The following is a 21606-nucleotide window of genomic DNA, read 5'->3' as shown; positions in this document are numbered from 1 at the left end:
ACGGTCCCTGGCAATGATGCCCACAACTGTTTGGGGAATGTTAAGCATTAGCAGCTGGTTGGGGCCAGGGCCGGCGCTAGGTGTGTGCAGCATGTGCAGCTGCACTTGGCCCCGCACTCATAGGCCCTTGCCGAGGGTGCCGTTGACTCCCTCTTCTTGAAGGCTGCAGCATGGGCTGTGTACTCAGAGTACCTGAGCGCACAGGTGGCACACGCTGCAGCATGCATGGTGAAGGGGAAGCTTATATTTTTCAAAAGTGGCGCTTCTCCCTCGAGGTTTGGCTCCCTTTTGTTTCTTCAGTTGAGGCAACTTGTTGCCTGTCAACCTCCTGGTGTGACGCTGCAGAGAAAAATGCCTCATCTCAGTGGCCCAATATGCTCTGCAGGCCTCGTAAGCACTGCTGATCACTTTCCTTCTTAAAGCAGAGCATTTAAAGTGGGTGCGATTTACTAGTGATGGCCTATTTAAGAGATCATTGTTGTGTACAATGCACAGGGGCATTTTTATTTTGAAAGCCCATGCAAAGCAGCAGTTGGCTGCCTAAAATCTGTGCCTTCCTCCAGCACAATTAAACATATCGCACAAAACCGTTTTAGCTATTTGCTTTATTTCCACATGTTTTAATTTACCAAGCCAAAAAGCGTTTAAGTACAATGTAACATTTTCCTCACATTGTATATGAAGCGAGCCATGAATATTTACCAAGGATGTGACAAGGGAGGTTGTCATCCTGGAGACTGTAGGGGATATTTTCTCTGGTTCTGGCCCTGTACTGATATTCGGGGCACACGTCGATACATGTGGGTGGACAGCGTCCGCCCACTTATTTCAACGGGTGGACGCAACCCCAGTGTTTTTGAGGCCAGCATTAAAAAAAGTGTGCTCGCTCAAGTGTTCAGCTACTAGGACTTCAAACCAGGTTGTCAGGTTTCCAGTGCAGATGCTTACCCACAAGAACACATAAAAGCACCATTAAAGCGCAAGTTTCATGTTTGGATTTTGTTTTATTTGGAATATTTCATTATAAATTGGTGGGCGACTTTTATACTTTGCTAGTGTAGTTATTGGAAAGTCTCCTCTCAGATTATTTATATATATATTCAATGAAAAAACGTTCTTAAAAGAGACGTTATGGTTAAGTTGCGCTACTAAAAACCTATCAAATTCAGTAAAAAAACTTTGTTAAAGGGACGTTATGGTTCAAAGTAAAACCGAAAAACCCCTGAAATTCGGCAATTATGTAAAATAAGCAACCATAACTCGCGCCACCGTGCACTGCTAACACTAACACCCAGGACATCAAAGATCACATCACAAATATCATTGATGACATCACTGATGACATCACATGGCTGGCTCTCCCTTTTTTTCCTTTACTGACATATCTAAGCCACATAATTTTCTTCAGTAACAGAAGAAGCACTATCACCGCCGAAGTGGTCCGCTGGCGCTCAGACGGCTCTGAAAAAGGCAGAGGAGAGAGGGTGGGTTAGTGGAAATAAGTTAACATACTCCGTTGCACTATCCTCGCTAGAAAATTGTTTCACGCCCTAATAAATAAAATGAATATTTTTAATGAAGATCGGCTCGTGAGACTAATTTATGTTTTTAAAACAGGTACATCCTTCCCTACTGTCAATGCCACGATTTTCAGACCTGTCAATGCCACGATTTTAACTGCCAGGTGCAGATCCAAGTAAACAACTTCATGACCCTCACCATTTTATGGGACAATCGTCAAGGACCAATATGCCCTTATGCGGTACTAGCGGCTAGAAGCAACATACCAACCGTTATGGTGGTCTAATGCCTCGTTGTTGGAACAGCCTTCCGATTATCAGTGCGACCACAGTCCTTCTTTTATCATAAACCAACACCCTGTGTAACACAAAGGAACAGCGCGTGATTCAAGATGAACTTTTGCAGATCGACAGCAAAGACAAATGCAAATCGCTGAATATTCTCTAAACATTTGATGTCAAATAAATGTACTTTACGAAATGTACAATCTTGCTGTTTGCTTTTAAATCACAGTTTCATATTCCGAATTGTGGCGCGCTGTGTTGTGAGATGATCTGTGTTGTTTTCCGGATTCTGTATGAAGTCGCTTAGGAGCAGTGTTGGCAACTCCTTAGTAAGAAAAGTAGCTATTGGCCGTCATAAAAGTAGCTAGAAGTAGCTAAATGACGTCATAACCTAATTTGCATAATTCACCAGGTGCATAATGGGTGATTGCCAAGGGCATGGTTGTTATAGCGTTTCATTGAGCTCACCCCTTTTTTGTAATGAAAGTCGCGAATGCACAAATGCAAACTCATTACATCCATATGCATACATTCACGTGCAATGCACTAGTATTTAAATAAACCCCACAATGATTAGGTTGTTCTGTTGTCGCTTCTTAAACGTGTACTGCCATTTTTAATATGCTAGTATTTTATAATCCATAATGCCTCGTTGTTGGAACAGCATTCCGATTATCAGTGCGACCATAGTGCTTCTTTTATCATAAACCAACACCCTGTGTAGCGCAAAGGAACAGCGCGTGAGTCAAGATGAACTTTTGCGGATCGACAGCAAAGACAAATGCAAATCGCTGAATATTCTCTAAACATTTGATGTCAAATAAATGTACTTTACGAAATGTACAATGTTGCTGTTTGCTTTTAAATCACAGTTTCATATTCCGAATTGTGGCGCGCTGTGTTGTGAGATGATGTGTGTTGTTTTCCGGGTTCTGTGTAAAGTCGCGTAGGACTGGAGACGACTGGGTGCGTTTGGCTATGCACCCTATAACGTCACGGAGAGAGACGGGGAATATGAATGCTTTGATAATGTCAGGCTTAGGGGGGGGGAGATATGATTTAGTGTCGCAAAAACAGGTCAGCCAGGTCGATGGGGCAAGTGATAGGATTATCACATAATGTCGGCGCACAGCAGCCTGATTTATCGTTTGTTTAGTGGACAAAAAGTCGGGTAAGGCCCATAGGAAATTGTAATGTCAGCGGACATAAGGAGGGTTCTTAGAACACTTTCAACCTGACAACGAACAATACGAACAGCGTTCTCAGAACACCCCCATTTTGTTTAATTGCAAACATTTCAGCACCGCGAGTGTTCTTAGAACACATTCAACTTCCCAGAGTACAATACGGACAGCGTCCTCAGGACACCCCCATTTCGTTTATGTACCAACCTTTAAGGACACTGCGAGTGTTCTTAGCTCAATTTTAGCTTGCTATTGAACAAAACGGACACATACTCCGTCCTCGGAACACCCCACCATTTAGTTTATATAGAAAATTTCAGAACAGCCGTGTTGTCCGCAGACAAATCGAACACAACAAAAGCGTCTAGCACATAAAAAAAAACAGAACATTGAACCTATCTCATACTCCCCCACCCTCCCCAAACACTCTTACACACCAACACACTCCAATAAATACAATTTTTAATCCAAGTACCACCGCGCTGTCCGCGGTCGTCGGCGAATGCAAGATGGCGGGCGCCACAAAAAATCTGACGCGCTTCACGCACTACACCCTCCAATCAGCAAACACGTTGCATGTCCGCGGACATCACGCAAGCCGCTTGGCCAATCGGGGCGCTGTCCGCGGAGTGAACAGGGAAGTCCGTCCGCAGAGCGAACGGAGATATCACTAATTTTTTTGCCTTACATTTTGGTCATTTTAAAAAAAACTACTGGATGGATTTACACCAAATTTGCAAAAGCACGCTTTCCGGACCAAGCCCCCGCTCCTGCCGCAAATCTGGTGTAAATCCGTCCAGCGGTTTGGGCTGTAGGCGTGCGCAACGTTTTTTCCCATTATGTCTATGGGAAAAAACAAAAGTTTTGGGACCCTCCCTATAACTTTGCCCCCCTGGACCAAACCTCTCCAAACTTTGCAAAAAAATTCAGAGTGGGCCATATACTTTGCAAAGTTTGGTGAGGCTTCGTCCAGAGGGAGCGAAGTTATAAGCCACCCAAAAAATGCTCTTCCTAGGGAAACACCAACTTAACAATAACTACATGGACGCTACCGCAATATTTATATTTTGACCCATGTTTTCGCTCATTCCCACATACGTGGGGGTCATTATCTTGTGATGTCACTTCCTGTGATGTCACTTCATGTGATGTCATCAAGTGCAAATTAAGGGGCCCGCACTTAATTTGCTACACTTGGCACCACAAATCCTAGGGCCGGTCATGGTTGGAGCTCCTTACCAATAAATTGTGGGTGCTCTTGCTGGAGCGACAGTAAAGCTGCATTGTCATAATTGCCCAGTTCAATTGAAGACCTTATGGGACACAAGTGTTTGTTGGCACCCTTGGGTGAGTGGGTGAGTGTTCGGGCCCATTGGCACAGAGGGATCCAAAACAGAAGGCAGTTTCATTGGAGTGGAACTCCAAATTCAAGATACAATGTCCCAGTGCATTGGCCATAAGACACAGGGTTCTGAGTTGGAGGGCTTGTAAGTACAATTTTAAATGGGCGATTGTTCTGCAAATACTGACAGGTATCAACTTTATTTTTTTAACAACGACATCCCTTTCCTTTAGGGCATGAGGTGCAGTCAAGTCTTCCTCTCCAGATGATGCTCTACTTCAATGCACTCTACTTCCCCTTCTGGTGGGTGTCCGCGATCACTATTCTGCTTCTGAAGGTAAGTTGGGCCTCAGTTACGCTCTCCATTCCATGTTCCGTATGTGCCAAAGCAAGAAGCGCTCCATTATTTCGATATCATGACGCTGAGTGATGGGAAACAGACCATTAGTGCAATCATGATCACAATCACCAATAGTGTGTACAATTGTGAAACTAAACGACTCTCCACTTTAAAAACAAACATTGACTTTCATCTTGGTTCTTGGATTCTGGTGTGCTTCAGCTCACAAGGACATCTTTCATGCCAAGTTGGCACCAGCGCTTGGAAACTTGAGACTTTGGAGATTTCTTATGACAAGGTAATATTTATAATTGGTATTTTATAACGCGCTTAATACCATGTTGTTTTTAAGCGCGGGATCGGGTTTGTTGCACTGCGTTGTCTTGCTTCCAAGACAAACGCTTTGCCCCTGAGATATCTTTCCTTCACTTCCTTAGGGGAATAGAGCAGAAATCACACCAGCAGGCATCCTGGTTTACACACTGCTAATAATGCATATGTGGCACAGGTGGTGTTACTGTTCAGACCCCCGGATCCACTGTTGTGAGTCTCCGAAGAGTAGGCCCTAATTTGCCACTGGTCTGTTTATTGGCCTGGAGGCCCTCTTTCTATCTCTTTGATTCTGTCTTACTCCAGGCCCATGTGGTGTAGGGTCCAATTGGCTTCACGTTGATTACTGAAGAGAAGATCACCACAGATAGAAAATGCATGGTCCCAGATAATCATGGTGTTCCAAATGAGAAATTGCTATCTAATGTGATGTGGGGCAAGGGAAAGGTGTTTGTCCTTAGATCCCTCCCACTCTTTCTCAATCCATTGGGCGCTCCAATCAATCAATGACTACCACACCCCATGCCTCGACCAATCCTCGACTCACATGTTGTGCCACTCTAATTTCCAAGCACCTCCCATGCAAAATGACCATACGCTTGGTATGTGCCGAGAAATGCTGACATGCTTCATAACTCATAACTTAAATATTGAAGTACATATATATATTGTTGTTGTTCTCTGAAACTTTGATATTAACAGTTAATGTTGCTAAATATTTCACTAGTGGACACTGGAACCCCTTCTTCACCTTTTGAGCAGCTCTATCTCCCAAGCTGCCCATGAGGACCTGGATCCGCTTGCTCATCCATCCTGCCCCACAGCATCCTACCACATGGGTTCTGATTGCAGCACTCTGAGCAAATGGATTAAACCTCCCACAGCTTCAAACAATGACCTTCGATTGAATGGGTTCTATGTGAAAATGTCCCCTGGGAAAAAGTCGCCAGGTAGGTGACTTTTTTCCCTGCACCCCTAAAAGCCTTCTCCCAGATATTCTAGGACAGGTCAAATGGTCTATTCTAACTCCAGTCCTAGAATATTTGGGGAAAGTACTTGATTTTTCGTGGGAGTGCAAACTTGGGGAAATGTCGTCCCCTGGCGACCTTTTCCCAGGTGACTTTATCACCAGATAGCATTGAATGGACATTCTGAAAACCTGAACACTAACAGAAGCTGGGATTGGCGACTGGGATGGTGGAGGATTTTCCAGTGAGCTTGGCGCCTCTTTTTCTATGAAGCACGAAACATACAGCCACGCAGGGACGTCATTTAGGGATCACCGGTACCCCTGTGGTCTCCTTTGCTACCACCTTTTTTTTAATGCAAGCTCCTTGGCTGTGGCCAGCGCCATGTGGCTCTTTGCTTCTGGAATGGCTGGCTTTCTTGTTCAGGCCTCTTTGAAAAAACTAAAAACAGGGGTTCCACAAGTGTAACACTTTCAGCAGTGACCCTAAATAAGAACGAATAGGAATACCAAACAATGCGTCTTTCTGGAATTCTATGCAATAATTGCTAGACTCATTAAAGGTTTGTTTCAGGCACACGTCAGGGGATGAGTCACTGATTCACAAGCCGATTCATGGAATTAATGTGCGCCGAAAATTCCCGCGCAGAGGTGCCAAAACGTGCGATTCGCAGTAAAAGTGCAAAAATCGCAGTGCAACTGCGAAAATCGCAGGGAAACCAGCGCACATCGATTCATGGAAGTCCGTGCGCGAAAAAAATATTGGATGTGCGCTGAAAAAGTGCACGGCGCACGCGTCATCCAACGGCGTGCGCCACGGCTGCTGCGAAATTGCACACAGCACGGCGCACATTACAAAAGTAGGCAGAACACGGGGCGTAACACTCGGAATGGGGAACAACGCATGAAAATATGGGCGTCACGGGGGAAGTACAGGACGCAAGTGCGCGGAATGCCCACACGCTCGCATACAACTCGTATTCATGGAATCGAATAGGGCAAACCAGCGCACAATGGCAAAGACGTGCACAGGGCCAAACAAGTATGCACAAGAAAGCAGGCGGTAGCGTCCCTGCGCCTGAAATAAATGTGTGCCAAAATGTGCACCCATATACAGCTATGATGAATGATCCATACAGTGGCCCTCTAGGACAAATGAGGTGCAAAGGGGTACGACAAACACGGACACCCGCTGTGTGAAAAATAGCGTGTGCGTGTATTACAGGGTTCGAGGGAAGTTCCACACGCGATTGGCCTGGGCACATGTATTCTGGGGTGCGCGGGAGGTTTCACACGCAAATTTGCAGGGTATGTGTATTTCGGGGGTGCCGGGGAGTCCCACATGTGAATTGGCCGTGTGGGTCCTCCCAGCTGTTCCCTCTACACCCTCGACGGCCCCTGCAGGCGGCCCACACCACAGGGGACTACCCTGCACATGTCCCGTAGGCAGCCCATCCACCATGGCCATGCCCCCCAGCCATCCGACATGTCACCTTGCACTACTGCCCACCAACGCATGTCTCCCAGCACCCCACCCCCAGCATCCAGGGGCACCCTCCACCAGGCCCCCACTCCTGTCCCCCTGCACCCCCACCCCCCTGCATCCAGGGGCACCCTCCACCAGGCCCCACTCATGTCCCCCTGCACCCCCACCCCCCTGCATCCAGGGACACCCTCCACCAGGCCCCCACTCATGTCCCCCTGCACCCCACCCCCTAGCACTGTAGGGCACCCTCCACCAGGCTACCACTCCTGTCCCCCTGCACCCCCACCCCCTGCATCCAGGGGCACCCTCCACCAGGCCCCCACTACTGTCCCCCTGCACCCTCACCCCCCTGCATCCAGGGGCACCCTCCACCAGGCCCCCACTCATGTCCCCCTGCACCCCCACCCCCCAGCACTGTAGGGCACCCTCCACCAGGCCCCCACTCCTGTTCCCCTGCACCCCCATCCCCCAGCACTGTAGGGCACCCTCCACCAGGCCACCACTCATGTCTCCCTGCACCCCCACCCCCCTGCATCCAGGGGCACCCTTCACCAGGCCCCCACTCCTGTCTCCCTGCACCCCCACCCCCCTGCATCCAGGGGCACCCTCCACCAGGCCCCCACTCCTGTCTCCCTGCACCCCCACCCCCATGCATCCAGGGGCACCCTCCACCAGGCCCCCACTCCTGTCTCCCTGCACCCCCTACCCCAGCACTGTGGGGCACCCTCCACCAGGCCCCCACACATGTCTCCCTGCACCCCCACCCCCCAGCACTGTAGGGAACCCTCCACCAGGCCACCACTCCTGTCCCCCTGCACCCCCATGCCGCTGCATCCAGGGGCACCCTCCACCAGGCCCCCACTCCTGTCTCCCTGCACCCCCACCCCCCTGCATCCAGGGGCACCCTCCACCAGGCCCCCACTCATGTCCCCCTGCACCCGCACCCCCCAACACTGTAGGGCACCCTCCACCAGGCCACCACTCCTGTCCCCCTGCACCCCCACCCCCCTGCATCCAGGGGCACCCTCCACCAGGCCCCCACTCCTGTCTCCCTGCACCCCACCCCCCTGCATCCAGGGGCACCCTCCACCAGGCCCCACTCATGTCCCCCTGCACCCCCACCCCCCTGCATCCAGGGGCACCCTCCACCAGGCCCCCACTCATGTCCCCCTGCACCCCACCCCCCAGCACTGTAGGGCACCCTCCACCAGGCCACCACTCCTGTCCCCCTGCACCCCCACCCCCCTGCATCCAGGGGCACCCTCCACCAGGCCCCCACTCCTGTCCCCCTGCACCCTCACCCCCCTGAATCCAGGGGCACCCTCCACCAGGCCCCTACTCATGTCCCCCTGCACCGCCACCTCCCAGCACTGTAGGGCACCCTCCACCAGGCCCCCACTCCTTTCCCCCTGCACCCCCACCCCCCAGCACTGTAGGGCACCCTCCGCCAGGCCACCACTCATGTCTCCCTGCACCCCCACCCCCCTGCATCCAGGGGCACCCTTCACCAGGCCCCCACTCCTGTCTCCCTGCACCCCCACCCTCCTGCATCCAGGGGCACCCTCCACCAGGCCCCCACTCATGTCCCCCTGCACCCCCACCCCCCTGCATCCAGGGGCACCCTCCACCAGGCCCCCACTCCTGTCTCCCTGCACCCCCACCCCCCAGCCGTGTGATTTGCCTGGGTACGTGTATTCCTGGGGTGCGCTGGTAGTTTCACACGCGATTCCATCAGGGTATGTGTATTATGGGTCTGCGTGAACTTCCACACGCGAAACCAGCAGGGTACGTGTATTATAGGGTTTGCGGGAAGTTCCACACGTGATTGCCCTGGGTACGTGTATTTCGGGGTGCGCGGGAAGTTCCACACGCGACTGGGCCTGTGAGAGTGGGGTACGTGTATTCCAGGGGTGGGCGGGAATATTTACTCGCGACTGGGCCTGGGAGAGCGTGTTACGTGTATTCCTGGGGTGGGCGGGAAGATTTACACGGTCGCCTACAACACGCCAAAAAATAAAAGGTCCAATCCTGAAACACGTACGCCAGCATGAAGCAGGCGCACCTCCCACGCAGCATAAAAGAGTGCACAAACAACAAACAAGCTCAGACGCCAGGATGAATATACCGTTCCTAGCAGCAGTGGCCGTGGGATACCGCAGGAGGAGGAGAAGGATAGTCAGGGCCAGAATCTTCACACCCAGAACCAGTCTATTTGGTATGCCTGATGACCAGGTGTATGGGAGGTACAGGTTTCCACCACACATAATACTCGACCTGGTCAGTGAGTGGGAGGATGACCTCACATCACCCACCCTGTGCTCCCAAGCACTCAGCCCCCTGGAGAAGGTCCTCAATGTACTGCACTTCTTGGCTACTGAATCATTTCAGCGGACAAGTGCCATAGTGGGGGGCAGAGGGGTGTCACAGGCCACGCAGTCACGGTGCCTACACCAGCTGTTGGCCATCATCACTGCACGCCCATCAGTCCACAGGCACATATACCTGCCCAGAACACCTGCAGAAAGGCAGGCTGTCAGCCAGGATTTCTACAGGGTGGCACAATTCCCCAAAGTGCTAGTTGCCATTAATTGCACCCATGTGGCCTTACGTCCCCCCAGGGCATCTGAGCACATCTATAGAAACCGCAAGCACTGGCATTCCATCAACGTCCAGGTAGTATGTGATGCCAAGGGAGTCATCACCTCAGTATATGCCAACTATCCAGGGTCCACCCACGACAGCTTCATTTACAGGATGTCAACTCTAAACCGGGACATGGGAGCTGGGCGACATGGCGATGCATGGCTGCTTGGTGAGTAGAAATGCCACAGCACACGCATGCATGACAGATACAGAGTAATGCCAATACCCCACTAATGATCCCCATCGCCACCTCCCCAGGGGACAGTGCCTACCCTCTGAGCACACACATGACACCAATTCGGAACCCCATCATGCCTCCCGAGGTAAGATACAACACAGCCCATATTGCAACACGGGGCATAGTGGAGCGCACATTCGAGTGCTCAAGTCACGCTTTCGCTCCCTTGACCGTTTTGGTGGGCAGCTGTTATATGCTCCCCCAGTAGTGTGCAGGATCATAGTGGCAGTATCTGTCCTGCACAATGTTGCAACACGCCAGGGCCTGGCTGTGGACATGGTGGTGCCCCCACATCCCCAACCACATGCACGCCCGCTGCGCATGGGAGGGGAAAGGGCACGGGGTGAGGCAGCCCGTACGCAGCTGGTGGCTAATTACTTCACATAGAAAGCACACCCCTGTGGAGTGCACACAGCCCTATCACATACCATCTGACAATCAATGATGACTCAATCTGACAATTCTGATGAATTAAGGGACAGTCAACTGTCAAGAACCATAGCAGCTTGAGATTGTTTATCTGGACGTGTCACAATGTGTGCATCCCTACCTACACAAACACCACCAATGCAGTGTCATCAAAAGACACACTTCCATGCAGCAAAAATGAATACCCACTTGCAAAATACAACATGAGAACAGTGCCATGTCACCCAACCCCTCCCCGGCACGGCCACACAACACACCATGGCATGTCATGCAATGTGAGAGCAAACAAATGAATCCCCACAATATGCCCCAAGTGTCACCAACTACAGTGACCCTAATGGAAACTGGCCACACATGAAATGCTCACAGTAATGCAGGACCAACAACACACATTACCAAATACTTATCAATAATACCAATCACCTACACAACCTCCAACCTACCATAAACATGACAGTACGGAAAATTGGTAGCCTCACTACCTGATAATGCCAGCACTTCGAACACTTCCAACTATACAGTGTTAGCACCACGCAAGAGTGTAGGTGCACTGCTTACAACATGGACTCCAGTTCCAAAGTAGACCACCTTGTGAAGACATGAGAAATGGACCTGCAAATTAGGAGGATGAGATGGATGCAGAGGCACATATCAATACACCATGCAGTGTACAATACAACAACAATATGCACTAGGACTGTATACACAGTATTGGCTACAGACTGCCCACACATCAAATGGGAGTCCAACATCACCGTGTAAGTCAATGTCACTTGGGCACACCCTTTGCAAGCCCATGGAAACGGGAAGCAGGAGGGGTGTATGTCACACAAACCCAAGCATCTGACCCAAATTCAGGACAAGCCTGCATGTGCCCAGCCACAATACAGCGTATGCCCACAGGAGCCACACAAGGCAACACACTGTCAAAAAAAATCAAGATTCAAAAATCAAAAAAAAAATAAAAAAAATATCAAAAATCAAAAATGGCCATGAATGGGCCCAGGGGGGTGGGGGAGGCCACCCAGGAGGTCCGAGGACAGGGTGCACACCAAAACCCACCTGTGTGGATCTTGCGGGAAAAAAACACCTCCATGGGCTCATGGCCTGCACGGCTACCCTATTGTGGGAGAATCGCTGCTGTCAATCACCTCACCCTCTGCAGCTGCATCAGGAGGTGGTGGCACTATGGGAGGCAGCCCACGCAAAGCCCTAGTCTGGTCCTCCATGGCAGCAAGCATGCGGGTGTGGAAGGTCTGGTTCTGGAGGATAATTGTGCGTAGGTCCCCATGCAACAACTCACGGGATGTCCAGACCTCCGCTCTAGTTGCCTGCATCTCAGCTGAGAGCGTACGTGTGAGCCGCTCCAGCTGCTGTTCTGTCCTCATGTTAGCTGAAGCCTCAAGCTCAACCAGAGTTGCCCTGAGCTGACGGAGTTCCACCCTCAGGGCTTCCCTGTGGCCCTGGGACTCAATAGAAATGGCTTCCTGCAGAGTCTCCAGTGCCGCCCGCCTGTCCCTGTTGGACGCCAACATGTCCTCCCTGTGTGACTGGCTAATTGAGTCTGTTGCCTGCTGTAGTTGTTCAATTAGCCTTTCTTGGGGGACAATGGAAGTGGCCACCCTATCCATGGCCTGAGCCATCATCTTAGTTGATGCTGCCTGTTGGTTTGCCATACCGTATATGGATTGCTCCCATGCGGTATTGCCAGGTGGCGTACGGCCACCGCGTCGGCGGGCACCACACCTGTCTGGGGCAAGGCGAACTGCGCCTTGCTGTGCCGGCACTGCCTGAGGCTGCAGGACTGCATTCCCCCTCTGATCTGCTGGCCCAGGAACAGGATCAGATGTAGCGGAGTGTGACCCTGCATCCGTAACCACCAAAGGCGGACCTACCAACACTGACATCCCCATTGAGGGTTCTACCCCTGGTGCAGGTGGGTTGGACAGTACAGAATCCCTCCCAGAAACACTTACCTGCGACGGCACATAGGTCTCATCATCCGAAATGACACCTGAATAGAGCTCGGGGGAGGTGCACCCAGAGACACCCCTTGAGATGACGGCCTGCAGCAAGTGTGGGTTCTCACCCACCACCACACCACGTCCCTCACTGGTGCCCGGTCGGGCCTGAGACCCCTCCTGGGTCTGCACCATCTCCACAACCCCAGCAGTATCAAGTGCGTCATCCCCTGCAAAGACATGAAAGAAAAGAAATGGGAACAGGCATAAGCAACATGGAACACAATTAGGGCTGAGAAGCAACATAAACAGTACTTCATTGACACATGTACCACACGACTATAACCCTCCCATGCATGCACTGTCCCTGCGTATGAAGGGGAGGCAAATGGCACACATTGATGACACCAAGAAATTTGCTGCCTAGCAGTGCCATCACACATTGGCCTGTGATTGGCATGTCCAATACACATACATGACACATGCCATCACACAGGACTGAGAAATGCCTAGTGAAAGTGGTGGAATGCAGACAATCAGCCTGAATGAACACAGAATAACATGCAACTATGTTGTGGCAAGATGAGGTTGGGCTGAATGTCTACTGAATGTCTACTGTTGCCAGAAGGGATACTGCAACACCCAAATCCTGGTGCGCAGAATGTATTGGATGAAGCACATGGGTGACCCAAACCACTCAGGCACACACCCCCTCACCTGGCACTCAATCAGAAGCACTCACACACACACCGTGCACATGGATGACACACACATGCATGTGCACTCACCGGACAATGCCTCGTAATCTGGCAGGTCTCCCACACCTTGGATCTGTTCCTCCGTGACGTAGGTCCCAGCAACATACTCATGTGGAGTGAGTTCTATGTCCTCTGCCGGAGACCCACCTCCAGTCACTAGAGTTGCGGCATGACTTGAGGCCAGCTTTTTCTTTGCCCTGCGCTTAAGGTCATTCCAGCGCTTGTAGCAATCATTAGCTGTGCGCCTCACGAATCCAAGGGCACTTATGAGTTCCGCAATGGTCTGCCAGTGTGCCTGACGTTGTGCAGGTGTGGTCTTGCATCCTGCAGTAATCACCATTTTGCTGTCATGTGCGGACACATACTCCACAAGTGCATCAAGTTCGGCCTGATTGAAGCTGGGCTTCCTTGGTGGGCCGGACTGTGTAGCCGTGTCTGGGGCATCAGCCTGTACTGGACGAGCACTCTTCCTCTTCCGCTTGGAAGGTGGTGGTGATACTGAGTGTCCTATGCCGCTCTGGACACTAGGGGCAGGAGCCCCAGTGGACTGTGGACTAGGAGTGTGGGAATGAACACTCACCATGGGACTTGGTGCAGGCATTAGCTGAAGTGTGATGTAGTCAGGGGGAACGTCAGCAGGATGGACTAGGACCAACACTGTCCTAGCTGGGACACTCAGAGCTGGGGTGGATGGAGCCGCAGCTGCCCCTGCAGCCTCCCCACCCTGCCTACTCGGGGCAGCAGATGACATAGCTGCCCCTGATCCACGTGGGCTGGTGACACCAACGTGCACCGCCACACGTGGCCTAGACCTGCTGACCTGCAAGTCAGCCATGGAGTCACCCAGTGCCAGGTCTGGTGCCACAATGGGCTGGTCCAACAAGGGCTGAGCAGGGATGGTGTCAGCCACGTTACCCTCAACCAGGGGGGGGGCATGGGTGTCCCTGACTGGTCACCCACACATGGGGGCTAGGGGCACCCTGCAAGTCCTGGCCACGTCCCCTACCGTATCCACCACAGCCACCTATTGTGGCTCGCCCACCTTTGCCACCCTTACCGCGTGCTCGCCTCCCAACCATGGCACTGATTTTGTTGTGCGTCTGGGAGTTGCAGTAAACTATTGTCCTGGGCAATTGGGGGTCAAAGGGGTAGGGTACTAGATGGAATTCGTACCCTAGTGCTCTAGCAAGGCTGTATGTGACCCCTGGGGGAAGATGACGGGTCACGCAACGCACAGGCACCCCGAAAAAGGGAGATAATGTGCATGCAACCCCTCCTAGACCACGTGCGTGGAAAAAAAAACCTGCACTACGCTGTGGCACCCAGAAACACAAAAATGAACGTATGCGTGTCACACGCAGCCTAGACTGACCTCTGAAGGGGTAGGCTACACACGGGGCAAGCACAGATGTCAAATACGTGCGCGACTCACCGTCTGCCAGGAAAAATCGCGTGAAAAATATGCGCGTGTGCGCGTTGGCAACACCCCCGCCAAAAGAAGAATTGTACGCTGTCTGAAGAGACAGGACAACAGGTGAAGTGAACGCTGTTTGAGGAAACAGGCCCAGGAAAAAGACAAGAAGACAAAAAGCTGTCAGAGGTAACAGGGAGTACGAACTTGGAACGCTGTGAAGTAAATCGCCTGTGAACCGACAAGAAGTACAGATTTCACCCACTCGCTCTCCACGAAAAGCACATACAAGCAAATGGCGTTCTACACGTACCTTTTAAATATGCCCACACGTCCAGCGTCACTTCCCCGTGTACGCGCTAAGGCCCCATCCTCCAATTACACGAGCTGACACTCTGACGTGCAGTCATTGGACGTGTAACATGCACCCGTGTACAGGGAAACGCCCACGTACACACGTCAAAGACGCGCATACGCACTGGTGGCCTTTGGGCCAATGAATTCGCATACGTGTGCTGATGCCCTTACGCGTTAAGGCCCTTTCCTCGAATTACATGCAGACGTGCTGGATTTTCACGTGCCAAATCACTCCGTATCAAGCTGGCCATGCGTAAGCAGACGGAAGACCACGCTCCTGCACAGGAGGCCGAATTACTGCCCCCCAGAGCCCCGAGCACGCTCCCACCTGCCATCTGCTGCTGCCTGATTGCCTGCTGCCCACGTGCCCTGCCATTTGCTGCCTGCACATCAGCCAGGTGTGCTGTTGCTGTGACCACCCCTGCTGGAACCGAAGACTCCCGACTGGGATTCCATCGCTCCACAGCCCAGCCCCAGGACCCAGTTGCCCACCCACTCCTGCCTCTGGGGTTGTCATGTCGGGCACTGCAACATCTGGCACCACTGACAACCCCCGGCCAGAGAGGCAGAGGGGCACCAGCTTCACTGCCACCGAACGTGGTGTCCTGGTGGAGCAAGTCCTGGGGCAGTATGATGCCCTCTTTGGAAGTTTGCGCGCCGACAAGGAAGGACGGACTCGGATCTGGACGGACATCGTGACTGCCATCAACGCGGAGGGGGTAGCAATCCGACTATTCCATCATGTCAAGAAGCGCTGGGAGGACTTCAGGTCCAGGACCCTCAACAAGGCCCAGCGCCTCTTGAAGGCAGCGGATGCTAAAGGGCGCCGGGGCCACTTGTCGGACGATCAGATGAGGGTCCTGGAATGCATATCCCCAGCGCTCCACGTCCAGGTCCTTGAGAGGCAGACCATCTGGAGTTGAGCGGTAAGTGTACATGCATCATGATTGTAAACTGTGTGTGTGATGATGTGCCAGTAGTGTGCAGGTTGCACATGTGTTTGTATGGGGCCAAGTATGGGTGGGGGTGTACAGGGCCGTGAGGCTAACACATGCAAGGGTTCTCATGTGTAAGACATGGATGGTGCTTGTGTGTGTAGGCTTGCATGCCAAATGCAGTTGTGTGGGCACACATGTTTGGATGAATGTGTATGTAAGTAGGCATGTTCGTGATGTCACACATGGATGTTGTTTTCAGCTGCATGTATCAGCACTGTGTACATGTGCATGTGTGTGTATTTGACAAGGGTGCAACGGTGATGCAACATGGATGCGTGTGACAGCAGGATGTGGAAGCCTGATTGGCAGATGTGGCATGGATGCCGATCTGAACACTGCGACAGTTGGCAGAGGTGTACACATGCATGCATGTGTGGTGGTGTGTGTGCATGTGTAGTGCACTCCCTGTGTTGCATGTGATGTCTGGCTCACCTTAGCCTGCTCATGCTGTTGTATGTGTATGGATGGTGCTGGCTGTTGCGATATGGCTGTGGTATGGCTCATGTGTGCAAGTTGAAATGACATGTGTGTTGGCGATTGTGATGCCATGTCTGAGGTTTGCCAATGCCACTCATGTACAACTGTCATGTGTGTATGTGTCCATTGTACAGTGCCCTGATGTCTGTGTTTTATTTCTCACTGTCTGCAGCGTCAACTGATGAAGAGGGCGGAGAAGGTGCTGTGGAGCACAGCGGCGGGGATCGCACCGCCAGCCGGAGACGCAAGGCCCGGCTCCCCTCCCAGGTTGTGATCTCGTCGGGGAGTGAGGAGTCCGGTGCCGCGTCCCAGGCCGCAGCTGCCGGGGGGAGGTCCAAGAGGCGGAGGTTGGAGTTGGACTCCTCGGCAGCAGAAGGGGCAGCTGGGACCCCACAGGGCCCAACGGGGGAAGATGGCACAGAGTCATCCAGGTTGGTGGGGGGTTTGGTGGAGGAGGAGGCCGTGCAAGCAACAGAGACGGGGTCTGGAGGTGGGGATTCCACTGGTGCTAGTGGTGCAGTGCAGGACCAGGGACAGGAGGCAGCACAGGCAGCCGTGGAGGTGCCTGTGTGCTATCCTGTCCCTGATCCTGTCACTGCATCATCTTGCACCAGCAGGGATGCCTACGTCCAGACCCGTTTTCAGGCAGGGGATGAGCTCACAACAACTGGCCTTCCTCTGCCTGCGGACGTGGCTATCCGGGTCCGGGTTGAGCCTGTCCTGACTGGTGCAGCATTGCATCAACGGGCCATGTGAGGTGACCTGCAGTCTTTTCATGAGGAGACTGCACGTCATCTCGAATGGCTCGTTGACCGCGTCGGCCTACTGGGACAGGTCACCCAGGCCGGATTCCTCCATTTGATGGGGCTTGCTCAGACCCCCTCCTCAACTGAACCCACTATGCGCCAGTTGTCCTCCGTGCCATCTTCCCACCCATTAGTCACCTGGGTGCCCTGTGGAGCTGCCTCTGACGGTGCGGCCAGGCTGGTGGAGGAGGCATCCCTGCCACAGTCGGGAGTCGGACATCCAGCAGGGGTGACCACATCAACGACTGCACCCCAGCCGGTGGAGGATGTGCAGGCAGCAGGAGCCAGGGCACGGGCACAGGCACAGCAGCAGCAGCAACGAGGTGGGAGCCATCATGGCTCAGGGCCTTCGACATCGGAGGGGCAGGCATCGACCGGAGGGCAGGAGGACCCAGGACGGGAAGTGTCTTCCGTGTGGCAGTGGTTGGGCCACGCCATAGATGCGGAGCGGCAGCGGGCGGAAGAGGCACGGCTCGCAATGGTCAGGGCGGAGAACTCCATGCGGAGGGCCCTGAGGCGGGCCAAGTGCCTCGAGGCAATCCGCAGGGACCATGGAGGAGGACCACCTCCGGGACATTGAGCAGGAGTTCGATGATGCCCTGGCCCGAACATCCCGAAGTGAGCCGTCGGACTGGCCCGCTGCCCTTGTAAATAGTTCTGTAGTTAGTGTTAGGTTTCCTTTGGTTTTGCATTTTTTTTGGACCTTTTGGACAATGGGCCACATTTTTGTATATAGTTTTTTTTATTAGGTACTGTTATTGGATAGGTTTCATTTCTTCTGTTGGGATCATGGACCCTGGATTGTTTATCTGTATATAGTTGACTGTTGGATTTTCTATTTTTTGTTTTATAATTTGCCCATGGAGCAATGGTTTTCGATTTTAATTTTCCATTGGATTTACTTTTGTGAACTGTGACTTTGGACACCTTTCCTTTGGATTATGATATGTGGTTTTACATTATTTTACGGACATGCTGCTTTCTTTTTTTTAATTCCCATTTTCGTTTGTTTATTTTTGATTCAATTTATGTTGCTTTTAATACATATTTTTTCTTCAAACTTCAATGTGTAGTATCATCTCATTGGTTTCATGCATATCATGATATGGGTTTTGACATTCACTGACACCCATTGTGTGTATGTGAGGGACATGTGTTCATTTACAAAATTGCCATTGGGGTTGTATCATGTAATTGCCATTTCTAAGTGGGTGGATGCAATACTTGGGTGGGTGTTTGGCATTTGGAGGCTGCCCACAAGGCCCAGGGATCTAGATTGTGATGACATGTTGGCTGGGGGACATGTGTGGGGGGCTGCTGGCAGGTGCCCCTGACTGGTGGGGGGTGGGGGTGCAGGGGGACATGAGTTGGACATGTGTGGGCTGCCATCCTAGAATAGCTGCTTCCTCGTGCGGTTGGCCCTGCTCAGAGTGTGCTTTCGTGCTCGCCTTTTATCCAGTGGGGAAGTGAAAAGGAAGTCAAGTGTGTGTAGTTATCAGCAATTAATAGAAACAAGAGAAATTAGGTCACATAGATGATTACTACACTTCTAATCAATCTCAGTTGATTCCACTGGTGGAAGGGGACAAGAAGCTCAGTCAAAGAAAATAATCATTATAAACATCATATTTTAATATTTATCACAATCAATATAATAGCATAAAAATGTACATTATATTCACACAATAACATCATAAAAATACATTGTAGTATATATTCATGTAAGCAAATTGACTGAATTGTCAAAAGAGAAACTAAGACTTGGAATGGCCAAACATTTACTAACAGCTGTATAAAGAACCCTCTTTAATTAAATGAATAATGTTTGGAATGGCCAATTCTGCAAGTGCTGACAATAAAGTGCTAAATGCCAAAATGCTGGCAAAAAAGTGCTAAGTGCCTACTACATGTAAACAATACCTCTGGATTTTTAAAGTAGTTTCAGCGACACTATTCATCTAATTCCCACAAGGGCTGATGGTCGCCTTCCTCAGGGCGCACTAGTAAGTTGCATCTGACATTTTAAAATGACATTCACAAATACACTTAATAATCAAACAACTGGGATCCAAGTTTGTTTCATTGTTGGCTTTCAAACTTGATTGTCGATCTCAATGTCTTTGAAACATGAATGCCAGACAAAAACAAAAGAAAAAGAAGAAAAAATACATATTAAAAACAAAGAAATGACTGAGCTTTCTATACCTAACCACCCAAATAGAATTCAACATTTATGAACTACCTGTAATAGGCCGAACAATTTTAAATTTATTCACCTATATTAGTCCATATAAGGTGCAGAGAAAAATTGATTTTTTCACGCAGCCCAAAACGAAACAGATGGCATTTATTTAGCATCTATGGAGATAAAAAGATACATGGGATCCAATTAATTTTCCCAAATTCCAACCATGTTGCAAACCGAAAACAAGGTCCAATTGAACACACTGAGCTGCCTCTCTAAAAATATATACTGACCTGAATTATTTATCAATGCAGAGCATATGTGTCTGTGAGATACTAATCCCACTCTCCGTAAGTTTAAGAAGATGTTTTCAAAGTAAACAACATTTTTTCAGCCGTAACATGGGACTCCATTGCTGTCAAAAGGCACTCGAGTAGAGCCTAAATGCATACAAAGAAAGGAAACTGCATTTAAAACAACGAATAAAGACTAGGGGCATCCGGTGGCAAATAAAACAAACATAAAGACTGCCAGATGTCTAACTTAGTCAAAAATGCATGTCTGTATCCTTGCTACCCTGCCATTCTTCTTGGGCCGACGCGGAAAGTCTATGCATGTCTACCAAGAATCTTTAAGTGCCAAAAGATATGCCTTTTTCCCTGTAATATATGTGTTAGATGTGGCGCAAGGCTGATTAGAGTACGCCCCCTAGCAGAGCAAGTTTAACTAAAGTGGGTCATTCGATCCTGCTGTTTAAAACGGATCGAGTTTCTTACAGAAATGCATCACTAAAATATAGTTCACAGTCGCAGCAGTGCTTACCTCGCTTATGAATCAATTGTATCCGCCATACTTCTGTCATGTAAACGTGTAGTTGAATATAAAGACGCGATATAAAGACGCGAACGCAAATGGAAGCTCCTTCGCGTCTCCTATTTATAGTACCATAACCTGTTAACAGCGGTAGCTCGAATCTCGCCAGAAACTTGACAAAGAAGTAGGACAACTTCCGTTTTATGGGAATTCTAATCAAGCTAAAGAGTGGACTAAAATTGTAATGAAGTGAGGCATATGTGCAGACATATTTGAATGAAATAGATGTACCGAAGTAAGGTGGAAAAGGCTGGAGTTGTAAGGAATAAGGTATGTATGCAGACATGTTTAAATGTCCATGATTCAGCCGAAATAAAGCGGAATACCTTAAAAAGATGCTGTGGCCAATAGATTCCTTAACCTCTCGAATAGCGTATTGGGAAAAAATGACACTATATTAAACGGACATGAGATGTAGACTTAAAAGTTGGTAAAGAACTTGAAAAATCAAGCCTAAATAGCCAAGACATGGGGCCTACCATGAGTGCAAGTGTGACAACGTGCAATTATCACCTCAAATTAAAATCACAGATGAGCCAATTTATTGAAGTGACTAATTGGGAAAAGAAACTGACCTAGAAATTAGGTAATGCAATGAAGCCATTCTTCTTGGCGATTTAGGCGAGATTCATAGCTATTTGTATTGTACATCCACCATTGCTCTCGCTGGGCTCGTCTTGCGGCTATATTATTAGAATCAACGCCAGAAACTTTCTCTAGTATCCACCATTTCAGGTCGTCACAAGTATGGTTATGTTCCAGAAATGTGCTGTTAGGGGAGCTGTAATAGTTTTAGTATGAATTTTAGATTTATGTTCTCCAACCCTAAGCTTGCCTGACTCTGCCTGACCCTTGTGTTGGGACATGTCAAGTATACAACTCTGGTGTTAGTCCGTTGTTTTCACAGTAATCTGTCTGTGAGAAAGTGTTTGTGCCAAGAAAGGGGTGGGGGTTGAGTCTCTAGATATCCTACTGGGCAGGATGGGGAAAAGGTGTCATAAGGAAGGGGATACCAA

The 21606-nt window shown here is 50.4% G+C and overlaps 1 protein-coding gene and 1 long non-coding RNA gene across 2 annotated transcripts in view; one reads left to right on the top strand and one right to left on the bottom strand.

Annotated features, from left to right (window-relative positions):
• The window catches only part of LOC138492134 (transmembrane protein 17B-like), a 110578-nt gene that overhangs the window by 61074 nt on the left and 27898 nt on the right, over nucleotides 1-21606 (top strand). The window contains exon 2 of the mRNA XM_069619122.1: nucleotides 4565-4668. Within this exon, the coding sequence (XP_069475223.1) occupies nucleotides 4565-4668 (104 nt within the window). The remainder of the gene's footprint in view (nucleotides 1-4564; nucleotides 4669-21606) is intronic.
• LOC138493298 (uncharacterized) lies at nucleotides 19146-20594 on the bottom strand. The gene is made up of 2 exons (XR_011276361.1): nucleotides 20011-20594; nucleotides 19146-19650 (listed from the first exon to the last, which is right to left on the bottom strand). It is a non-coding gene; the product is annotated as an uncharacterized lncRNA (long non-coding RNA).

This window comes from Ambystoma mexicanum, chromosome 10 (assembly GCF_040938575.1).
Source record: "Ambystoma mexicanum isolate Mex_15411 chromosome 10, UKY_AmexF1_1, whole genome shotgun sequence".
In the NCBI taxonomy this organism is placed as follows: Eukaryota; Metazoa; Chordata; class Amphibia; order Caudata; family Ambystomatidae; genus Ambystoma; species Ambystoma mexicanum.
Note: the sequence above shows the minus strand (reverse complement) of the source record. Positions and strands in the feature narration are given on the sequence as shown.